At 41.2% G+C, this 14,886-nt stretch overlaps 1 protein-coding gene across 1 annotated transcript; it reads right to left on the bottom strand.

The window, feature by feature from the left end:
• Positions 1 to 2,714: 2,714 nt before the first annotated feature.
• Positions 2,715 to 14,679, bottom strand: IL1A (interleukin 1 alpha). Its single transcript, XM_055122221.1, has 7 exons — positions 14,650 to 14,679; positions 13,970 to 14,086; positions 13,069 to 13,117; positions 11,269 to 11,512; positions 9,371 to 9,532; positions 7,262 to 7,383; positions 2,715 to 4,613 (listed from the first exon to the last, which is right to left on the bottom strand). The coding sequence occupies exons 2-7, from the start codon at positions 14,014 to 14,016 to the stop codon at positions 4,422 to 4,424; spliced, it is 816 nt and encodes a 271-aa protein (XP_054978196.1). The 5' UTR covers positions 14,017 to 14,086; positions 14,650 to 14,679; the 3' UTR covers positions 2,715 to 4,421.
• Between the last annotated feature and the right edge of the window lie 207 nt (positions 14,680 to 14,886).

The following is a 14,886-nucleotide window of genomic DNA, read 5'->3' as shown; positions in this document are numbered from 1 at the left end:
ATTTGTTTTGTATTGCTTGTTATGGATAGAATATAGTGTCCAGGAAATTCTGTGTCATTCTCTTCTGAGAGCTTTAGTTTATAGCCTCTGGGTCTTGGCCATCGATGAGATTGCATGGTCCCAGGGGCAGTTGGTGGGTGTGACTAGGAGCTTCTGGAAAGCTGGGAACCTGTGGGGAGGAGGCCCAGTCCCGATCCAAGCGAGCTTGAAGATCTCAGTCATAGGTTCCCACATATCTGGGTTTTCCTGCCAGTCCACTCTTGGGTGAGGTTCATCCTGTCTTGGGTGAGGCTCATCCCCTCTTGGGTGAGGCTCGTCCAACCGTATGGAGCATGGTCTTGAGCATGGCAGTGATTGAGTTTTGGAGGTCTTTGGCTGCTAGGGTTCTGCTTGGGGTGGGGAGGGAAACTCAATCCTCCCCTCTCCAAGATGCCCTGGTGAAGACAGCCTGGTGTGGGTTCAGGACATTCTGAAGCACTCTCTTCTGGGTGCTTTAGTTTATAGTCTCTAGGTCTTGGCCGTTGATGAGATTACATGGCTCAGGGGGCAGTTTGTGGATGTGACTGCTAAACTACGAGAAAACTGGGGTCCTGGGGGGACGAGGCCCAGTCCGAATCCAAGTGGGCTTTGGAGATGTCAGTCACGGGTTCCTGCTTATCTCCGTACCACTGGCCCTAACTTCGTCTTTTGATCTCTTTGAGATTTATGGGTCTCTGAAATAAGGCCAATAACTGAGTTTATATAGCTGAGTTGGAGGTGGTTTGTGGGTGTGGCTTCCACATACCTAACTTTTGGCAGTTTAATTTCTTGGTAAATTTGGCCCCAAGTTATTGGGGTCTGGCCAAAGGCACAGCAGCAATTTTATGGTATCTGGAAGTCTGAAGGCACCATCAGGCTGCTGATCCACAGGTACAGATTGACCTGCTGGTGGCACCATACCCCCACTTTTTTTTTTTTAAATAAAAAGAATGGAGTGAAACAAACAAAACTATTTTTATCCATTTCTCTCTATTAATTCTGGGGTTCTCTATATGTTAGGCTGTGCTTGATTGTAAGCAAAAGCAAATAAATAAATAGCAAGTCAAATTAAAATGACTTTAAACCACAGTACTCTTTTTTTTCTTCAAATCTGACTGTAGATGTTTAGTGCAAATAAACAGTCAGACTTGCTGATTCTTTTTCTTCCCTCATTTTGTATTCCTTGGCCTTTCAATGTGGCAAGTTGTCTTCAAAAGTTCCAAGCTCATACCCTGATAGAACATTTCGTATATGTGCAACAAAGAAGAAAAATAATTTTTTTTGCAATGGCTTTCTCTTTTATTAGGTTATGAAATCTTAGCTAGACATTGTCTCCAGCAGAAGCTAGATAGGAATAACTCAACATGACTCAGTCATGTGAAGACAGAATGATCATGATTTACTTAGGCCAGTTGTATTAACTTTTGGGGTAGGGAGGGGCAGGTCACATTTCCTTCTGAATGGAATCAGGCTTCTGTTAGTAAGAAGAAGGGGAAATGGTGATTTTTATGGGCAACCAAGACTATTCATCATATATTATGCTTGTCTTCTCTTCAGCTCTATCCTACTATAAACCCACTGTTTCCAAATCAGTATCGAGGTCAAACTTCTTCTGAGTTCTAGACACATAATCATCTGTCTATTATTATTGAGTATCCTGCCAATTGCTCAAATGACATGTCTACAATGGTAATTATCATACTTCTTCCTGGAACTGAGATAAATTTCTAAAACATTCTATAAAATACACTGACACACAACCATTTACTTGCTTTCCAAGTATGAAATTGAGTCATCTCAGATTACTCCTCCCCATTATCTTCTATATCTAACTATAAGTTCCTTTGATTTAAATTTTTTTCAATGCAATGTATCTTATTTTAATGGCTTTCAAATTTCATTTAAATTCTTTTTTTTTTTTTTTGCTTTTTTGGGTCACACCCAGCAATGCACAAGGGTCACCACTCCTGGCTCATGCACTCAGGAATCACCCCTGGCGGTGCTCAGGGGACCATATGGGATGCTGGGATTTGAACCCAGGTCGGCCGCGTGCAGGGCAAATGCCCTACCCACTGTGCTATCACTCCAGACCCTCATTTAAATCCTTAAAGAAGTTTTGTGCTGGAGCGATAGCACAGCGGGTAGGGCATTTGCCTTGCACTCGGTGGACCTGGGTTCCATTCCTCCGCCCCTCTCAGAGAGCCCAGCAAGCTACCTAGAGTATCTCGCCTGCACGGCAGAGCCTGGCAAGCTAGCCGTGGAAAATTAGATATGCCAAAAACAGTAACAAGAAGTCTCACAATGGAAACGTTACTGGTGCCCACTCGAGCAAATCGATGAGCAACAGGATGACAGTGACAGTGACAGGAAAGTAGTTTTGTGTGTGTGACTTTGTAAGGACTTGTAAATATAATATTGTGCATGTATAAAGTGAGCGTTAAGTGAATCTGGGAATATTATTCTGAATGCCACATATGGATTAAGGGCAAGCTAACACAGGGAAGAGAAAAATCACAATTAAAAAAAAATTTATTGATTCACCGTGAGATAGTTACAAGCTTTCATGTTTGCGTTACAATCTCACAATGATCAAACACCCATCCCTCCACCAGTGCACATTCCCCACCACCAATATTCCTGGTATAACCCCCCTTCCCACCCTCCCCCTGCCTCCATGGCAGACAATATTCCCCATACTCTCGCTCTACTTTTGGGCATTATGGCTTGCAGCACAGACACTAAGAGTCATCATGTTTGGCCCACTATCTACTTTCAGCATGCATCTCCCATCCCGACTAAATCATAAAATCTTGATCTGACTGTAGAACCAATCATTTTTTATTTTACAGGAACAACAAATGTAGATATTTATGTGAACTTTCAACATTTGCCCTTAGTTATTATGCAGTAAAATGATCATCAACAATTATGTACCAGAATTACCTTCTAAGACAACTAATTATGATCACCGCATCCAAGACAAGTCTCCTATCAGCTCCAGTCCCAGAAAAGAAAATTCACAGTTGTTTCATGGTTGCCAAAGTAAAGTTTATCTCATGTTAACTAGTAGGAGCTGACAGTAGGTGAAATCAAATGACTGAAGAGAGCTACAGGAAGTTTAAAGGCAGAGGAGTGAAAGAATAGCCAATGATTATCTCAAACAAGATGGTCAGTATTTATTATTAGTTTAACAGGGCTTTCAGGTACTTGAATACAGAGCTTCATGGTAATGATAAAACATAACTTGCACCAAAGTGCTTTGGTGTAACTAAACAAACTCTCCCAGCCTGGAAATATTGTCTACTATTGTTGAGGATGTCCTGTCACACTCAGTAATGGCAAGAAAGTACATAAATATATAATGTTATAATTATCTTTAAAACATAGTCATAAATACATATATAAATAATAACTTAGAACAACATTTTATTCTTTGCTTCTGGAGGCTCAACTGCAAGAAGCATCTTACCGAAAGTGCTTCATTGATTGAAATAAAATATTGTGAGTCAGGAAGGATAAAGGTATCATTTTCTCCCTATTGAATACAATAGGATGGAGGTTCAGAAACCTAAAGCACTAGACTAAGGGTACATCAGTAACTTAAAAACAGAAGGGGTTGGAGCGATAGTACAGTGGGTAGGGCATTTGCCTTGCATGTGGCCAACCCGGATTTGATTCCCAGCATCCCATATGGTACCCTTAAGTACCGCCAGGAGGAATTCCTGAGTGCAGAGTCAGGAGTAACCCCTGTGCATCGCTGGGTGTGACCCAAAAAAGGAAAATCAAAACAAAACAAAAACAGAAGTTAAGCAATTGGAATGAATTCTTGGGCCTATGGCTCATTCTAATTGCCATTGTGAGTATTTCTTAGTTTTCTTATATCATAGTAAATTCACTTTTAATATGGGTAGTGTCTTTTTGGTAGACATACATGGTAGTCTTTGTTATCCCAAAATTATCATTATTATTATTATTGTTGGCTTTTTGGGGTCATGTCTGGCCATACTCAGGGGTTACTCCTGACTCTGCACTCAGAAATTACTCCTGGTGGTGCTGAGGGGACCACATGGGATGCTTGGATTGAACCCAGGTTGGGTGCATAAAAGGCAAACACTCTCTCTGCTGTACTATCACTCTGGCCCTCTCCCAATATCATTAATGAAGACTAATAATTTAAATAATAGGTACTTTGCAAAATTTAAAGTGTTCTTTAAATAACAAACAATATTATATGTTATCTTTGATTGTACTAGACCATGCTCCCTCTCTTACAAAGAGAGTAAACATTCATTTAGAATTACTAGAGCTCAGCAAATTACCAAGAATAAAAAAATTGACTGCTTCATGTACATGGTACATACAGACTGTCAACACTTCAAACTAAGTAGACTTCAGTGTTAAGACTAGCTTTCCCATACAAAAAAGTCAGTGATAGAAGGAGGTCCTTTTGCCATGTGCACGAAGTGATCTTGTTTTGTGGCAATATACAAGTCTGGATAGGCAACTGATTTGAAGTAACTTACACTACCACTATTTTCCCTAATGAAGAGGATGTTGGTTTCATCTCTGATCGTTTTGGGTGTCTCAAGAAACTCCTATGAAAAGAACAGAACAGAGATCAGCTAGAGATAAGAAGGTGCTAGAAAAAAAAACTCATCTCAATCATTTGACATTTGGTCCTCATGAAGCCATAGCACTCCAGGACTATGGCTATGCAATATGGTGATAGAAATTCTTCATTCATTGTCCACTCAGTGAGCATTTATTATCTGTTAACTTGGCAAGTAATTTTTACATGCCTATGGCTCAATCTATTTGAGTAGGTTGATTGCCTTAGTTATTTGGAGAGAAATTCAAATTAGTTACAAAAGCTTCCAATGACACTGATATCTTTCTGTATCCTGGCAAGTACAGGATTGTTCTTTTCCTACCTTCAGCATAGACCTTAAGCATTTTCACACCAAAGATGAACACAGTGATTCTAGGTCTTTTACCTCTTAATCTTATTTGAAAAAGCAACATGTCACTTAACATTTAAATCACCTTCATTAGGCTCGAAGGTGTATCGAAGGTAAAGTGCTTGACCTTATACAAAGCCAATCAGGGTTTCACCCCCAATACCGCATACAGTCTCTCAAGCACAACCAGGAGTGATCCTGAGCACAGAGCTAGGTTTGAGCTCTGAGTACAGCTTGGTGTGGCCCCAAGACAACAGAAAAAGTGTGTCTCCATATTAAAGAAACAATTGAAAACTAAAGCAAACAAAACACCACACACACACACAAATTTTCTAGCTGTATAAGCTAGATGCTGCCTCAATTGACTCATTGCCTGAATCCTTTCCATACAGGTTTTTTTTTTTTTTTTTTTTTTTGGCTTTTTGGGTCACACCCAGCGATGCTCAGGGGTTACTCCTGGCTTTTCACTCAGGAATTATTCCTGGCAGTGCTTGGGGGACCATATGGGATGCTGGGGATCGAACCCGGGTCGGCCGCATGCAAGGCAAACGCCCTACCCGCTGTGCTATCGCTCCGGCCCCTCCATACAGTTTTTTGATAGCCATCATCCCTTTAGATAGAACTCTTTTTATGAGTATGAACAGAATCTGTATCTTCATGGAAAAATAAAATTCCACTTCTAACTTAAGATGCACCTCTACTTAAAGGAAAATAAAGTAACTAAATGCTCCTTTGAGGTTTCTTTGGGGTTTTTAGTACAAGGATATTCCACCCCCCCAAATCCATTTCTCTCCTATTTTTCCATCTAAGTAAATAGAGTTTCTTTTCTTCCTTCTAATTTTTCTTTTTGTCTACAGTGCCAGAAATGGAACCCTGGGCCTCATACATGCAATACATGTGCCCTACTGCTGAGGCACCTCCCCCCTCAGGCTCTCTCACTGGGTCTTATCTCGAAAGTATAACAGATTCTGTCTGCTTCTCACCACTCCCTACCCCATGACTGTTATAATGACTTAATTAGGATTTACATTTTCTTTATTTCCTTTTTTCTGATCTAGTCTCTTGTTAAGAAAAGTTAGTAAAGCTAGGACACTCCCCTGTTTGAAATGCTGCAAAGTTTTTCAAGTGAGAAGATAATTTCATGACCTCAAATAAAATTTAATGCAAAGCTCTGCAGACACTATCCTTTGCTTATCATTCTTCCCCACAGTGTCCGATTTCTGGAGTGTTCCTTCTAATCTTTGAAGCTAACATCATATCTCTTGGAGTTCCTCAGAGTTTTGGGTGTCCCTACAGCTCTCTGTTTAGGGATTATTACCCCATTCCCTTTCCTGATATGCTCTCTACTGTCATCAGTTCCTAGATTACAGGGAGCTCTGCCTTTGGCACTTTAATACCTTTCCATTTTTCTCTCTCTCTGTACCCTGTTCATTTTCTTTATAACTCCTCTGCCTTCTCCTTCTTCCTTCTTCATGTTTTATCTATCTATTACCCATCAGAAGACTAAGTTCTACAGGCTCATAATTTTTGCTCACCACTGTTGCACTATGCTTAAAAAAAAAAAGAAGGTGCTCAATAGATGACTCTTGCAAAACGAACTAATAACTGAAGCTATTGTCTGCTAGACATCACTTTTATCTCACTTGATCCAGATAGACAAATACATATGCCCACATAAATCCTGATTGGGGGTGGGGTCAACATACATTTTTCAGCATGAGTCACCTGATCAGAGGAGAAAGCATCTAGGGCTGTAGTGGGCAGTATGTGTGCCTGATTCTTTGAGGGGCAGAGTGGTAGAGGACATGAAACTGAGTTGAAGGAAAATGCTAGTGAGAGAGAAGCATTTGAATCAGATGGCCAGGAGTAGACTCTTGGCTATTAGCTTTTAATTTTGTGCTCATTGGCAGGCAATGGATTTCTCTGATCTTGGATTGTTTGACTTCCTTAGAGGCAAGGTCCACTGTACTACTGTCAACTGGGCTGATAGTAGACATCGGTAAGGATTAAAGAGTGATAGAATAAAAGGGTACCATAGAATGAGAAAGAAATAGAATCAGGCAGGGAAAAGAAAGATAAGGGAGAAAGCAATTTACCTCTGATCCACTCTTCCATCTCCTCTACACTCTTTCAGATGCAGCCTCTAATTGCTACTGTAAATAGGTGAGAGAAAGAGTGGGGATAGGTGGGGACTGCAGGGAAAGAAGAGTTCTGTGCTACCTCTTTACAAATGTATGGTATAAATGAAGGGAAATTGGAGGAGCTGGAGACTGAGGATAACTGACCTTTAACAACACAGGTTCATCTTCATTTTGGGCACTTACAAATAACTGAGTTTTTGAGATTCTTAGTGTCACAGGTATTTCAGAATCATCGTCTGCTAAATAAGTACCCATGTCAAATTTCACTGGCAAAAAGAGAAAACAAGACAAAAGTAAATTAATTGTACTTGTATAAAATCAAGAGTTTGTGTGTGAGTATATATGCATGAGGGTGCACCTGTGCGTGCATGTGTGTGTGTGTGTGTGTGTGTGTGTGTGTGTGTGTGTGTTTGTAGTTAAGTTTCCAACTATGCTGTCAGTACCAGAAATGAATTTTTTTTATCTTGGTATCTCTACAATGTCAGCTATATCACTAGGCAGGTTAAATATTTTAGAACTTTCTATATTGAATAAATGATTGGGAGTTGAGTATTTGTTCAATCTCTTGTAATGACTTTAATGGCACAAGACCCTGCAATTTGTGAGGTCATGAGTTCACAGTGATCTATAGTGGAGGAGTTTGGGGAAGATGATAGACTCATGTGTTACTAATGATAGTGAAAAGTAGCTGCTTTCCCTGAGAATAATATTTAAAAGAGCTATGAGATTTTGGCTAGGAACCCAGGAGTTCCACTTGTGGCATATGTTCCCTCCAAATAACCCCATATAAAAGTAGCACTGTCGTCCCGTTGCTCGATTTGCTCGAGTGGGCACCAGTAATGTCTCCATTGTGAGACTTGTTGTTACTGTTTTTGACATATCGAATACGCCACGGGGAGCTTGCCAGGCTCTGCCGTTCGGGCGGGATACTCGAGGTAGCTTAACAGGCTCTCCGAGAGGGACAGAGGAATCGAACCTGGGTCAGCCACGTGCAAGGCAAATGCCCTACCTATTGTGCTATTGCTCTAGCCCAACCTCATATACACAAAGATAATTTTAACCAAGATATTAATACAGGAAAACAGCATAACAGCATGATTAAGTAGTCTAGCACCATTAAAAAATGTAAATACATATAATGTAATGTAGGAGAATTGGTTGAGATAATATTAAGTAGGAAATATAACAGAAAAATTTTTAATTGTCAGAGAATGTTAGCTATGTTCAAGGAAGAATCATTTATTACACAGTTGCTATTTTGGATCTCTGAAAACCATTTTGTGAACTGGTGGCATGTCTTGAAGCTAAAATATGTAACCAAATATTTTGGTGTGGGTGTGGGATAAGAATTTGGCGGGGGGCATTGCATTTTATCTTTTGGAACTTATTTGCAGCCCTTGAATGTTTTGCTTCACAATCGCAAGATAAATAAGTTTTATCATGTTATTATTTAAAGGGACTGGAGCGACAGCACAGCGGTAGGGCGTTCGCTTTTCACACAGCCGACCCGTGTTTGATTCCTCCACCCCTCTCGGAGAGCCCGGCAAGCTACTGAGAGTTTTGTGCCCACAGGGCAGAGTCTGGCAAGCTACCCTGTGGCGTATTGGATATGCCAAAAACAGTAACAGTCTCACAAGAAGAGACATTACTGGTGCCCGCTCAAACAAATTATTTAAAGAAAACGATCAGCCGGTCTTCTCATACACTGATTGCTCCTCATGGTTTCTGAATAAATTTGGGTAAGTAATTTAATATTTATGACTCCATTTTCTCATCTTTAAAACTGAGGATTAAGACTACCGGTAGAACCAAATGAGATAGTGCATCAGAAAGCTTTATACTGTACTTATGTTCTCTCTCTCTCTCTCTCTTTTTTTTTTTTTTGCTTTTTGGGTCACACCTGGTGATGCACAGGGGTCACTCTTGGCTCTGGACTCAGGAACCACCCCGGGCAGTGCTCAGGGGACCATATGGGATGCTGGGAATCGAACCCGGGTCGGCAAGGCAAATGTGCAAGGCAAACGCCCGACCCGCTATGCTATCACTTCAGCCCTTGTACTTAGGTTCTCAAAAATAGGAAACTTTTTCTTGTGGAACTTCCAACTTAGATGAAGCTCCTGGCTTTGCAATTTGTTACGGTCATGTGCTTCATCTCATTCTAGAAGCACTGTGTAAATCTAGGAACCTAGAGAAGTCTATTCTTTGATAGCAGAAAGCTATGAAAGGAGAACTATGACAGAGTTGTCCAAATACCTTCAGCATTTAGATCCTGTAAAGCAGTAGCACGGAGGTATTTGTCTTCTTGAATGATACTTTGATTGAGGCTATCCTTTAGGGTACACTGGCCTTTGGTTGTTATAAATTTGTATTTCACATTGCTCCTCAATTCGTAAGAGACAGACCTGGGCTGGATTTCTAAAACAAAATAATTACAAGTTTAGATTATTTGTCTAGGTACAAATATAGGTGATAGATCTGCTCTAACACAAGCACAGATAGTAGACGGAAAGAGGCATTGAGAAACTCAAACATGAAAGTTTTGTAACTGTATCTCACGGTGATTCAATATGAGAGAGAGAAAGAGAGAGAGAGAGAGAGAGAGAGAGAGAGAGAGAGAGAGAGAGAGCAGCATTCCAATCTAGTGAGGGAAATTGGTAGAGAGGAGAAATTACCCAGTCAGTGGAGAACTGGTTTTAGGATTATTCCTGGGGTCACTTGTTTATTTTCAAAGAACATTCTGTAAGTAGCTTTTAAATGAAGATACTTGAGCAAATTTATCATTTTTGGTTGTTTGGAGGTTTCCAAGTCACTCAAAAGACATCTAATATTCCTCATATATATTTCAAATTTGGTCCGAGAAAAAGATGAACTTAATTAAGAACAATATATGGGTCCATAAAGATATTACAGTGTTTTGAATGGAGCTGACCCAGGTTTTATCCTAGTACCACATATGGGCCCCCTTCTGTGCATTACAGTAAGGTGAGGGGGAAATTGACACTCTAAAATGTTCTTAACAGATTACTAAGAGAAAAAATCTGAATAAAACATCATATATTGTGTGATCCTAATAATGTTAAACATATCAGTTCATGTGTGTGAATGTAGAAATATTTTAGGGAAGGTACCATAGTGCTGCTGGTGGTAAAGAGAGTTTTACTTTTCTTTAGTTATATTGAGTTGTATTTTCAAATTTTCTGGGTGAATTAATATTGAGCCATCATCTAAAATATGTTATCCTTCTAAAAATACATGTATTATATATAAATATATATATTTATTTCTTCAGTTTAATGATGATGTAGGGTTCTTACAATAGAGAAAATATATCTATAATAAACTAGTGGTAATACTAGTTGACAGTGTTAAAAGGGAAGGAGACGGAGAGACAGAGAGAGACTGAGACAGACAGACAGAAAGAGAGAGAGAGAGAGAGAGAGAAGGAGAGAGAGAAAGAGAGAAAGAGAGTTCAAAAGACTGCAGGCATGTTTTGTCTGCAGAAGGCTCCCAATTTGATTCTTATAACTGCACAATTCCCTGAGCACTGCAGAAACTGATCCTAAGCACAGAGCTAGGAGTGCCCCCCATCCCACCCCCACCCCTGTCACAATTCAGTATGGCTCTAAAACAAACAAACAAACAAACAAACAAACAAACAAACAAACAACAAAGAGCAAAGCAAAACCAAAAAGATAGCAGCAGCAACAACATACGTGTCAAGCATTATTCTAGCCAGATGTTTGTGAAAATAATTTACCTTATCTTCACAACAAGCAGGGACTCTGATTATTTCTATTTTCTGCACATACAACACACAAAGGTCAAACAACTTGATGCATTAGTACGTGTGCCTGTAAGTGGCATTCCATTAAGACCATATAACTGCTTCTGCAGAAAAGCTGAGTGGTAAGGCTTGCAGGGTATGGTCAGAAAATGAGCCCATGAACATGTTTTCAAGACTCAGATCACCGCTGCCTCCCCGTTACTGGAGAAAAGACAAAAATTAATTTTTCTCTTCTATAGTTACAAGAATTAATGACTGCTTGCTCGCCTTTTACTCTGATTCCAGATTCCTGTGCCCCCTATTCTTTGTCGGCTCCCTTTAATTAAAATGAAAAACAACAAGGAGTTTCTTAAAGTTGATTTTTTACCTTCCTCTGGTAGGTAATGACTACTTCCACTGGCATTGGCAATGACTTCCAGGTCCTCATCAGTGAGAAACTGATTAAAACTCAGCCTCCTCTTCTTCAGAATCTTCCCGTGAGTCTCCACCATCACCATACTCTTCTTGAGAGTAAGCTTAGAAGTCTTCAAGTTTTCTGAGGTACTCAAAGACATATATTTGTCAAAGTGGTTCTCATGAAGTGGCCCATAGCTTGCATCATAGAAGGATTTCTGTGAGGAAGGAAAATAGGGACTGTGGTTGACCATAGAATGAGATCCCTTTTTTTATTTTTTAAAATTTATTTATTTATTTATTTTGCTTTTTGGGTCACATTCAGCGATGCACAGGGGTTATTCCTGGCTCATGCACTCAGGAATTACTCTCTGTGGTGCTGGGGGGACCATATGGGATGCTGGGAATTGAACTCAGGTCAGCCGCCTGCAAGGCAAATGCCCCACCCACTGTGCTATTGTTCCAACCCAAGACCCCTTTATTTTTATGCTGAAGATATAGTGAGAAGGATCTCCCTTTTTTGTTTGGGGTAACTCAAACTTTACCAGTCTTCCCCCTCTCTTGTCCCTTTCCTCAGTATCTGCCTGCCTTCAGCCCCATAACCTCCCATAACCTCACACCCTTCTTTCCTATTTTCTTTTCTCTCTCTCTCTCTGTCTCTCTCTCTCTCTCTCTCTCTCTCTCTCTCCCCCCCCCCCTCCCTCCCTCCCTCCCTCCCTTCACTCTTCTTCCTTCCTTCCTTCCTTCCTTCCTTCCTTCCTTCCTTCCTTCCTTCCTTCCTTCCTTCCTTCCTTCCTTCCTTTCTTTCTTTCTTTCTTTCTTTCTTTCTTTCTTTCTTTCTTTCTTTCTTTCTTTCTTTCTTTCTTCTCTCTCTCTCTTTCTTTATTTATTTCTCTTGTTCTTTCTTTTTGCCACATCCAGTGGTGCTCAGGGGTCACTCCTAGTTCTGCACTCAGTAATCACTCCTGCTAGGCTCGGGTATCACAGGGGTCACAGGTCAGCAGGTGCAAGGCAAACACCGTAACCACTGTACTATCACTCTAGTCCCAATGTTCCTGTTTTCTGTCTTTGTGTGTGGCAGCCTTTTGGTTGATTCTCAAGAGGTGAAGCATCTAATGACAGTGCTTAAATATTTTAGGAATGTTCCTCCAAAAGAGGTTTTAAAGCCAATACCAGAAATACACAAGGGAAAACTCATACTTGTCTATTTGTGGGCTCCTAGCAAAAGAAAATAGCTTGGTGAAGGCTGTAGATTTCTCACTTATTTGGCTTACTTCTTCCTCCTCAGCTCCATAGGTTATGACCTCATGGGCTATTATTTTTTTGTGATGCAGAGGATTGAACTCAGGATACGCAAGGCATGTGTTCTACTACTATTGAGCCACATCCCTGGCTTCTGGAGAGCTATTTCTAACTCCTGCTGCTGCGACCAGAGAGACTGAACAGGACCTATCACTTCAAGATACAGATCCCTCATAAAATAACCCAAAGGGACTGCTTAAGGAGTGCATAGTTGACCTTTGGAGAAAGTTTGCCCCGGGAGTCTGTACTTCTTGGGATTTTTAGGGAAGTTCTGCTCCATTCTGAGGAAACTGATGGACTTGAACAACATCAACCAGTACTAGAGAGGGAAAGGTAGTCTCTTTTATAATGAGGAAATGTATGTTCCTAAACTTCTAGTGAAGGCAAACACAAGCATCGAAGGCCAAAGTCAATTCTGTTCTTTCTGCATAAAAAATAGCGATCCCATATGAATGATAGTCATTTTGATTACCTGAGTCTGAGAGAGATGCTCCACTTCAGAGCTGAATTCTTCATTTTCACTGGCAAAACAAAATGATAAAGTGTAATTCTGTTTGATATATCACTAGTTGCTGGTTAACTTATTTTAATAATCACATTAGCTTTGGGAAATACACACACACACACATACACACATCACACAAAGAGCCATTGCTGTTATTTTGTAAAATTAGGGATTTCTATATGTACACATGTATGCAGTAATTTGTATTTCACAAATTTGAAATGATAATCATCAGAAAAGACCTTGAACTTTGGTCAACAAACTCAAGAGTTGCAATTGAACTTCAGAGAAAAAATGCTAAGCTCCTTAAGAAAAAAGTAGTACCTTTTTTTTTTTTTCTTTTTGGGTCACACCCGGCGATACACAGGGATTACTCCTGGCTGTGCACTCAGGAACCACCTTTGGCGGTGCTCAGGGGACCATATGAGATGCTGGGATTTGAACCTGGGTCGGCTGCGTGCAAGGCAAACGCCCTACCCACTGTGCTATCACTCCAGCCCCCAAAGTAGTACTTTTAATGTGTCTCACTTAAATTCTAACCAAATAGACCACATGTCAAACATTACTTCCTATGTATCCTATAAAACATTTATAAGTTATATATAATATATAATTTGTATATATACGTATGCAAGTTATCTCATTTGTTAATTAATATCCCTTTTAATATCTCAATGCCAAAATATATTTTATTTAATAGTTTAATAACGTGTGGCTGCTCAGTTTCACTGAACCCACCGCCACTTGAGAGATAGGAAAATACCCATACATTTGTTTCTGAGTCTGGCGTCAAGCTAGTCACTGTCAGCCCCAGCTTTGGCTTGGACGCCCTGGAATGAAATCACAAGAGACAGTATCTTGTTCCTACCTGTAACAGTTCTTCAGGTCTTCAAACAGGTCGGGGACTTTGGCCATGTCGCTTTCTGTCGGGAACAGAGAGCCGCTGGGCGCGGTGTGGTTGCTCTCAGTCTGGTTTGCCAAATACCTGTAAGGGAACCACCTGCGCTTGACGCTCGAGAACCGGGTCCTGGAGCCCCACACTCCGCATCGCCTCCCCCTCCTCCTCCTCCTCCTCCATCCCTCGGCCTCCCTCCGAGATGCTGCCGTGCACCCTCCGCCTCCGCTCTGCTTCTCGGGGCATCTCCCTCCGGTACCCAACCCCGGGACCCCGCGGGAGCCTGGCTAAGTTCAACACAGTCTGCGTCTGCTACAGGTGCAGGTGAGACGCAGACGCTTCCAACTCGCTCCTCCTGATCTGGACCGGGGAGAAGCCCTCCCGGGGAGAACGAGGCGGAACCCACCGACGCCTCCAGCGAGTCCGTCCCTCCATCTCCATCAGGAGGAAATTAAAAAGAAAAAAAGAAAAGCAAAAAAAAACAAAAAACAACCCTCTTCTGACCGCGGACTGTGATTCTAAGCCACAGACCGCAGCAGAGCCGGGGAGGAAGGAGCTAAGGCTCGAGAGGAGGCAGTCCGAGAGAGGACAACACATACACACACACACACACACAAATATTTCAAAAGCCAGCGACGTGATAAGCCTGATACCTTTGCCGACTCAAGTGCCAATGAAATGACTCCCCCTCAGGCTGGGCCTTTTGTCTCCTCTGGAGTGGGCGGGGCCAGGGTGTCGTCACGGGAATTTACGGGGAAGAGTGCTGTAAAGGGACATGGTTTATGTCCACCCCATCTTATACGAGCCCCGGGAAGACCCGATAACATTATTCACAGGCAACGACGACACTATTCTAGGAAGTTCTGATTTGATTCATTCGTCAGTTGCTT

The sequence above is a fragment of the Sorex araneus genome, chromosome X (assembly GCF_027595985.1).
Source record: "Sorex araneus isolate mSorAra2 chromosome X, mSorAra2.pri, whole genome shotgun sequence".
In the NCBI taxonomy this organism is placed as follows: domain Eukaryota; kingdom Metazoa; phylum Chordata; class Mammalia; order Eulipotyphla; family Soricidae; genus Sorex; species Sorex araneus.
Note: the sequence above shows the minus strand (reverse complement) of the source record. Positions and strands in the feature narration are given on the sequence as shown.

What these genes read in the sequence shown, in the direction of transcription:
- IL1A (XM_055122221.1), bottom strand. Translation starts at nt 14,016, where the DNA reads ATGGCCAAAGTCCCCGACCTGTTTGAAGACCTGAAGAACTGTTACAG. An exon ending in AGCATCTCTCTCAGACTCAG is followed by an intron (nt 11,513 to 13,068) that starts GTAATCAAAATG and finishes CCTTCCTCACAG; the next exon opens with AAATCCTTCTATGATGCAAG. An exon ending in TCATTACCTACCAGAGGAAG is followed by an intron (nt 9,533 to 11,268) that starts GTAAAAAATCAA and finishes ATTTTGTTTTAG; the next exon opens with AAATCCAGCCCAGGTCTGTC.